Source organism: Vigna radiata, unplaced genomic scaffold, assembly GCF_000741045.1.
Source record: "Vigna radiata var. radiata cultivar VC1973A unplaced genomic scaffold, Vradiata_ver6 scaffold_576, whole genome shotgun sequence".
Classification (NCBI taxonomy): domain Eukaryota; kingdom Viridiplantae; phylum Streptophyta; class Magnoliopsida; order Fabales; family Fabaceae; genus Vigna; species Vigna radiata.
The window spans coordinates 18,801-28,182 of record NW_014542567.1 but is presented as its reverse complement, the minus strand read 5'-3'; the positions used below and the strand labels follow the sequence as shown (position 1 = coordinate 28,182).

General features: G+C 33.1%; 1 protein-coding gene across 1 annotated transcript; it reads left to right on the top strand.

Annotated features, from left to right (window-relative positions):
- The first annotated feature begins 1,324 nt into the window (after positions 1-1,324).
- On the top strand, positions 1,325-9,103 carry LOC106780423 (glycerol-3-phosphate acyltransferase 3). The gene is made up of 11 exons (XM_014668708.2): positions 1,325-1,342; positions 2,830-3,349; positions 3,926-4,025; positions 4,892-4,987; positions 5,074-5,170; positions 7,888-7,975; positions 8,046-8,142; positions 8,286-8,371; positions 8,472-8,591; positions 8,675-8,771; positions 8,912-9,103. Exons 4-11 carry the CDS (start codon positions 4,907-4,909, stop codon positions 9,101-9,103), a joined length of 858 nt encoding a protein of 285 aa, XP_014524194.1. The 5' UTR covers positions 1,325-1,342; positions 2,830-3,349; positions 3,926-4,025; positions 4,892-4,906.
- Positions 9,104-9,382: the final 279 nt, after the last annotated feature.

Here is a 9,382-nt window from a genome sequence, read left to right as displayed (position 1 = left end):
TTTATAGTTTAGCTTTGATTTGGACTTTCACTTCGAGTTTTAAACTTGTGTAGCTAGTTTCTTTTACTGTTTCAAGATATTTCAGTTATTTTACTTTTATAAAATTGTAGCCATGTTAAGTAGGATATCTTTACTGTTTTAAGAATAGTTTTAGTTTCTATCCTGTTTTAGTATTCTGTTTCAGATTTGACAGTGAGATTCTTAGTTATTTGATGTTTTTAGATAGTGAGTTTCTATCCTCTTTTCTTAACTTTCTTTTATAGTTTCAAACTTGTTTAGGTCGATACATTGATTTTCTTAGTTGAGTTTTACAGATTTTGCATGATTACTTGTCTACTAATTTTAGTTCTTGATTGTGAATGATTTTTTGAGTTTCTAATTTGAGTTTATAGTTTCTAGCTAGATTTTACAATTTCTTTCAATAGAATTGAATAGTTTCTAGCTAGGTTTTCACAACTCTTGTATTTATTTATTTTTAACGTGCCTCACCCTTTCATTGGAATAGTTTAACATGGTGCAGTCATTATATTGGAAATGAGTACCCACTGTCAATCAATTTAAGTGGGAAAAGGATGAAATATGCTAGCTATTTTATTTTTCTTTTCACTCTTACTGGCTTAATTTTGCATTTCTTGTTGTGCATTGTTATTTTCGACTTCCAATACAGTGGATAACATGTTTTTGTTGTAAACTAAATTGGTTTTCAAAACTTTGGCATTTTGGTTGAGTGTTGCTGACTGATTTATTGGATTCCTGACCCTTGCATTTTCAAGACTAGATTGGTAGCTGTTGCCACTCAAAAGTTTGTTGGTGGAGTTGCCGGAGATGCACTTCACAAAAGAGGATACTATGAAAGCTACATTTTTATGCGTGTTGATTCTATTAATAAGTGTATGAATGGTGAGTTTTTTTGTCATTGGATATTTTTTGATATTAATTTTTTTCCTATGCTACTTTTTGTTTATGCTTAGACACTGAATAAAAAAACAATAATATTATTATTTTTTTGTCACATATACATATTCATGAAGGTTGTTTTACTTTTTTATCCATTTATTTTATTTTTTATCTTTTTTACATTGTCCAATGTGTATGGAATTTATTTTACCTTTTTATCTGAGATTATGACGATAGTTTTTTATATTATATTCAAATTTTGGACTTTAGTTTTATACTGACATATTGTTATGGATATAGGATATTTGTTGTGTAACTATTGCAAGTATTTGTAACAGTTATATTATGTATTGATTTTTGTATCTAAATGTTGCAGGCAATGGTTATTGCGAAATGTATTAGTAATAGGGCATCTGATTTAGCAACTGATACTGGGAGTTCTTTAGTAAGTATATTATGTATTGTGTTTTGTATGTAAATGTTGGCAGGCAATGGATGTTGCAGAATGTAGTCGTAACACTGCATGTAACTTAACAACTAATCCTGACAGTTCGTTAGTAAATATATTTTAACTGTTGTACAATTATATTATTGATACTAGGAGTTTGTAATATGATTTTATATTAACTGTAATATGACTTGATGTAGATGGGTTTTTTTCAGTGGTTGAATGTAGGTTGCTTTTAAAAGTTGCATTTTATACCATTGTAATATAGAATGATATGGGAATTTATATACTTCTTTAGGTATCCAACCAACCTAATCAATTATATCTGATGGAAAGGTACTTCAGCGAGTAGATTTCCTTCATTTCCCCTCTACATTTCCTTCATTTTCAATGACTAGTGTAGATCATTCTCTAGGAAGTGTTCTCTTATATGACATCCTTTGCCATCAAGATAATTTATCATCCCATTTCCTATGGAATGGATGTATAAGGAACATGATCAAAATGAAAACACACTCCCTGATAAGGAGTATAATTATGTGCAGAACTCACTAATGAATCCGGATGACACTTTTAGGTAGACCAGAGATATACCTCATATATAAAGTACACAAAACTTCCGTTTGATGTACGAATAGAGATGCGAACATGGATTTTGTCATCTGTGTATAACACTTAAATGTTTTCCTTGAGATTTTCATTTAATGGATTCAACTCTGACGAAAGAGAGGCCACTTTCAATGACTACATTAGATATTTAGTAGTGGAGGTTAAGATCAAAATGATATCATGATACAGCTTATTTCAGGCCTTTTATTAAAGCTACTAACTTTAGTTTCTGTAGAAAGTAGCAAAATAATTTTTTAGGTTTTTTCTTTTCGTCTGCTAAAATGCTTATATAATCACTACTAACATGTTCTTATATAATCACAAGAAGAAAAAATAGCCCTTTTTATCCTATTGTTCATTTGTTTAACTTCATTTATGCCAGGTTGATACATTCTTTGTTGTTGGATCTCCTCTTGGTCTATTTCTTGCACTTTTAGTTTAGGTAATTTGTTTAGTGTATTTTAGATGTTGATTCTGGTTGTATTAGCATATCATTTTAGGTTAGAAGTAATGCATTATTTTTGTTCTTTTCATTCATTCATACATCATTCATTCCTTATCAGTACATTTATATTTTTCATACAGTTTCTGTTAGACCGTTATTAGTATATGAGAGAAGGAAAAGATATTAGTTATTTGGCCTAACTGCCTAGACAATTAGGGAGAGCGGGAAGAAACTAAGAAACTTGTATAAATAGTTTTGGGTTGATTTATAGAGGCACTTTTGGTTGAATAATTGTTTTGTCAGGAACTTGTTGTCCTATGAGGGAGAGGTTAAGCTCTCTGTATTCTTTTCTTTGACTGAAAGTAAATACAAAGTGGTTATACAACTTTCTGTGTGAGTGTTCTGAGTGTGAGGAGTGACTTTTCCCTAGGTTCTTGATTGAATAACCTATCACCTGCCGGATCGAGAGGTGCGAGGATCAGTGATGGACAACAACTCGGAGGGAAGGTTGGACAATCTTGAGATCACAGTGGAAGGGAATTAAGGAAGAGACGACAGCGAAAAGGCGCGACTTACAACAAATGATGAAGATGATGGGTGGAGGCTCGAATAATCATGAAGGAGGCTCCGAAGGGGGTAATAGCTCGGTGAACTCAAAATTCCCATTTCCAGGTGAAGTCCAGCAAAGAGGCACTGTAGTGTTTTGACTTTTTCATTTATATCTGTGTAATTCTCAGACTCTATTCCCAAGCCTGAAGCCATTCAAGACATGTCATCTTTTCTTGAAATATCACTTACATTGTGATTACTGACTGAATTTTATGTTATAGGATTCATTCACAAGGTGCTTCAAATCAAATCCTCCAGAACCTTGGAACTGGAATGTTTATTTGTTTCCTTTGTGGTGCTGTGGAGTTGTGATTCGATATTTTGATTATTTTCCCTATTAGGTTAGGTTATTGCTTTACTTTCGATACTTACATGTTATGCATGATGACGCAATAGGACTTCCGAAATCATTCGATCCTAGGGTTTGCCTAGCTAATTTTCAATGCTACATTTGGTAGTAGACATGCACCGAGACTAGACGCATTTTAGGAAAAGTTTATTAGGATATGATTGGAACTAAAGATTTACTTCAATTACATTTTTATTTTCCTGCATTTGGAATAAAAAACTAAAAATAAAACCAATTTTATTCAAAAACTGATTCACATGTCTCATGAAGTTATTTCTTTCTCAGTGTAATAAGGGCAATGTTGTCAGTTTAACAAAAACTAAAATTAAATCCCACCAAATTTGAGCAGATTTTTGCATGTTCACAACTAAGTCACAAACATTTCAAAATCAAAGAAATTCCTTTCAGAAAATAAAAGTTATAAATCAAATGAATTTTCTAATATTTTGACTTTAAACACGACGTTTGTGTTTCGCCCATTAGTTTCCCTTTCATGCTTCTCATGTTAATACCTCAGTTCACTACAATCTTTTTCTGGCCATGTGATGTGTCCTGTTTCACTCTGCAGAATTCTAGTGTTGACATTAGGATGGATTATATTTCTTTCAGCCTTCATTCCAGTGCACTACCTCCTGAAAGGAAATGACGACTTGAGGAAAAAGATTGAGGTATCAATTCAGATTATTCTTGCTATTTTGTCCAGTTGAAATTTTTTGTACACAGACTTCTGTTTCTGTTTTGCACACTAGGAAAACTGCATTTAATGGCTGTTATAACCTGCGCCACAGAAATTTTAAGACATTTTTGAAGTTTGAACTCGTTCCATAAAAAGTAAATGTGCATAATATTTCCTGATTTAGCTTAGCTTAAAATACAATGAACTCCTATATGTCAGTTGTCTGGCTGGTACTGAATGGACAATAATTTGTAAATGTGCATAATATTTCCAATTTAAAGGCCTATAATGTCCAACTATTTGGTATCATTGTGTTCTACATATTGTTTATATTTTATTATTATTATTATTAGGATGGAGGTTTGAGACTTGGTGTCAATTGAGCTACAGCTCGTAGGCTACTTTTATTGTAGTGTTTTAGTAAGCCTTTACTTCGTTTGGTTTTAATTTTAAACACCTATCGTCGGGCTTCAGTTAAAGTTGCCTCATCGATCATGAAAATCAATCATTTTGTCATATGCTTTATATCTTAGTATTTGTTAATTGTAATATCGTAGTTAAAGGATTTTCTGCTCGAAATCAGATTTTGTAAATCTAATTACTTGTCAGCTTAGTAGGTCAATGCAACAAATTTAAGACAATTTTCTGGAGGACATAACTTATTTATTTTTTCTTTATTTTTTAAATACATGTTTACTATAGTTTTATTGACAGATGATGTAACGAAGCAGAGATCATGGCATAAGATGAACTCTTTCTATTTTCATTCCTTTTGGTGGATAGCAACTTCAATGAACTACTAAATTGCTGTGTATCAAATCAATGAACTCTAAATTGCTCAATTATCATTTCTTTCAGAGGTGTTTGGTGGAGATGATGTGCAGTTTCTTTGTTGCATCCTGGACTGGGGTTGTTAAGTACCATGGGCCAAGGCCCAGTATACGACCAAAACAGGTTTGTCTGATGCCCATTGGTTCTTCCATTGTTTTTATTACCATAATGTTACTTATTAATAATCTCGATTTCCCTATATTGAACAGGTTTTTGTGGCCAATCATACTTCCATGATTGATTTCATTATCTTAGAACAGATGACTGCATTTGTTGTTATTATGCAGAAGCATCCTGGATGGGTTGGTTAGTGTATAGTGTTATTGTGTTGCTTTTAAATACAAATTGAGCCCTGCCATTATCATCAAAGCAGCTTTCTATTTCTATATTTGCTTGTGGCATACCGTATCTGGGTGAATCAGTTTTTTTTAGAGTAAGAATAATGGTGCTAACATGATTCTGAACTTCTTCTAAGCTATCAACTTTATATTTTTAAACGCTTACCATAATGAAAGTTTGTTTTCAATTCAGAGAATGTGAATAATTTTCTTGATGTGCAAGAATAAAAAAACTTGGGCCTAAATGGCCCTTGGGATGAAGGATGTATCTGATGAACTAATAGAGCTGGTACCAGAAGACAGCAAAAAAAATAGAAAGACTGATATAACAGAGAGACAAGAGCTTGTTATTCACTAAATGAAGTAGTTACAGAAAACAGAAGGTGCATGTATTTTGAGGAACGTGGCCCCTGCCAAACTAATGTCCACATTATTTCTAGCCCTTATTCTCCAATCTTATTGTCTACATACCCTGCTACCTAGCTCTTAATAACTGCCTTCTAGGTAGGCACATAACAAACCTTCCTAACTCTTTCTAAGTTCTCTTCTCATAGACCATAGTTATTGGGGGCATGCTCTATCAACAGTACCCCAGTGCTAAGTGACACATTGTCCCCAAGATGGAATTCAGGAAAGGTGAGGTTAATCTTCAAAGTGTATAGCTGCTAATTGGGTTCCTTAACTTTGGAAGGAATTGTGGTTTGCTTTCAACGATAAAGGAAAATGGTCTTACCCATACAAGGATCAGATATGAGACATCTTAGTAACTTGTATTGAACCAAAATTCAGCTTGAGCTAAATGCAATGCTCGCTGTCTAGGTTTTGTACCCATCAAGCGATGCAAATTAACCCCTGAACATCATTTTTACCACCTTGATCTGGTCATTCATTGGATGATGGTTTGTGTTGCTCATCGGGAGTTGGGCAAAGATCTTCCAAATCCTTTCAAAAACTACTCAGAGTTGATAGCGGCTAATAATAACGGATACACTTGAGAAAAATACAAATGAATTAGAGTGAATTTGATACAGTATGTATTCCCTTTCTAAGAATTTCGTATTTATAATAGCTTGGGATATATAGGATACAATGAATAAAAGAGAATTCTAGAAGACATTTCTAGGAATTAGGTCCAACACAAAGCACATAACACCTAACAATAAATCTTCTTAATAATTGTTTATTCTAACACTCTCTCAAACTGGATACAAATTGTATTACCAAACTTAGAACAAATAAATTCAATCTGGGGCCTCTCAAGGATTTTGTTAATATATCTACAAGTTGATCATTTGATTCAAACAAACTCGGTAAAAATTTCTTTAGACAACAACTTTTCTGTGCTTAGTTCACTCATGAAACACTGGTTTGGAAGCAATGTGGAATGCAGATTATCACAATACATTTTTGTAAGCTGAATATTAAAAAAATTTAATTCTTGTAATTATTTTTCTCATATAAGCTCACAGGCAAGAGATGTCATTTCTCAATACTCAACTTCAATAGATGATCCAGTAACAACATTTTGCTTCTTACTTTCCCAAGAGACAATATTTCCTCTAAGTAAAACACAATGTCGTGTAATAGAGCATTTATCCATAGGAGAACCATCACAATGAGCCACAATAGCCAAAAGTTTGAGTATTCCCTTTATCTTCGTAAAGTAGCTCTTGTCCTGGATCCTTTTTGAGATATTTTAGAATACGTATGACAACATTCCAATGATCAATACACAGTTTTTGCATGAATTGACTCACAATACCAAGTGCAAAGGACAAATATAGTCTAGTAATAGTGAGATTAATAAGTTTTCCAAATAACCTTCTATATCTTTCTAGAAAAATGATATAGCAAAAAGAAAAAATAGACAATTGGTTGAAATTGCTCTTACCTTATTGCTTGGTGCAAATATGCTTGTTCATTATTGGTGTTCAAAATTGATACCATAAATAGGCAACAAAAAAGAGAAACTATCTTAATGGGAAAAAACTTTCTTCTCTGCCTTATTGCATTCAAAGTTTGTTATTATAAAGACTTTGTCTACACTGAAAGATNATTCCTAGTATGACACCTAGTCAATATTCTAAAAGCATTATTCCTATCAAATAGAGGTAGTACAACTTTTATAGAGCAGTCAAACATAATCCTTAAACGTTTTGGGCTTGGTAATAAGATTCCTTGCGAGGCTCAAGTAGACTACCCCACTATCAGTGAGAGTTTAAGCCTCCTCTCTAGTGGTTAAGGAGGAAGAACCAATCAGCCCTTTCCAAAAGATCAACAACCAATTGATAAGTACCCAAACACTTGAGGAATCCACCCTCAAAACGCTAACTACATATAAAGAAGACTCAAACGCTTAAATATTTCACCGAGCATCCTTATTACATAATGTGGTCCGATCTTAGAGTTGTAGGTGAAAATTTGTTGAGAAAATTACTAGTTGTCAGGGAAGATCTTTTCATTTTAAACATCATTATATTTTTAGAACTTAAACAAACGCTAGGATGTCCTTTGATCTTCTCACGCTCAACCAAATTAATCATGCTAGGTGCTATTGCATCTTTCTATGGTAGTACACTGTACATTTGGTACTAAACTATATATTCATCCAGATCTACTTTCCTTCAAAGTTCGATGGGCTCTTCACAAGTTAATGCCTGATACATTTCTGAATTTCATCCACAGGATTATTGCAGAGCACTATTTTAGAGAGTGTGGGGTGTATCTGGTTCAATCGTACAGAGGTGAAGGATCGAGAAATTGTGGCAAGGAAGTAAGTATAATTGAAAATGTTGGGAGAATATATCTAAAATCTTATTCTGACGTGATTTTTCATATTTCAGATTGAGGGAACATGTCCAGGGAGCTAACAATAACCCTCTTCTTATATTTCCTGAAGGAACTTGTGTAAATAATCACTATACAGTCATGTTTAAGAAGGTATAGGATCACTTGCAATTGCATTGAAAGTGAAATGCCTGAGTTTTACACTTTTACTTATACAATAGCCTTTCCTTTTCCTCTTTAATCTTGTCTCCATCCACTTGTATTCTAATTCCTCTTCTAATTTTAATGATGTTTAGGGTGCATTTGAACTTGGCTGCACAGTTTGCCCAGTTGCAATCAAGTACAATAAAATTTTCGTAGATGCTTTTTGGAATAGTCGAAAGTAAGAAGTTGGTTTCTACATGATAATTAATTTTACTTTCTATTCATTCATATTTTCTTTTATTGCTGGATAAGAGTTTCTGTATCTCCTACACTTTCAGACAATCATTCACCACTCATCTCTTGCAATTAATGACATCTTGGGCTGTAGTTTGTGATGTTTGGTACTTGGAGCCACAAAACTTGAAGCCTGGAGAGACATCCATTGAATTTGGAGAGAGGTAAAAGATCTTCATTCCATATTGTACGAAACTATGTTTTGCTGCAGGGAATTGAAACAGTATATATCATTCCAACGGTACAGGGTGACAGATATTATCTCACATCGTGCTGGGCTTAAAAAGGTTCCTTGGGATGGATATCTGAAGTACTCTCGCCCCAGTCCAAAACACAGAAAGAAAGTAAGTTAAATTTCTCAATCTCTCAATCATGTTATCATATGATCTTTGTCGCCAAGATTTCATAATTAGATCAGTTCACAAATTCCTAATTCTGAGAAATTTAAATCCTGTTAACCTCGGTCATTTTCAATCATTTGTAGGCAACAAAACTTTGCTCAGTCTGTGTTGCGGCGCTTAGAGGAAAAATAACGCATACCATTTTACCATTAAGCGAGGGCTTTCCCCTGCCCTTCTTTCTATTCTACTTGCATTTTGTTTGTTTAGATATACCTGACAGATATTTTCATGATTTGTTGCACTCTGATACTGACAAATTAATAAGAACTGGCTAGTTTTAGGTATGAAAACCTTTCGACCTCATGTTTTCCGGTACCAGTGGGTGTTTGAAAAATCAAAGTTAATAACCCATGCAACTGAAAAATATTAAAGAAGTGCATGAAATTTTATTATGATTTTAATAAGGTGTACGATCATTTCTTCTTGCATCTCCTTTTTTTTTTTTTTTTTCTTTTCATATCCACTAAACTTTCAATTTCTAAATTATTCTTTATTTGAAAATTATAATAAAAATATTTGTACTTTTTATTAATATTTTTTTTATAGAATGTTTC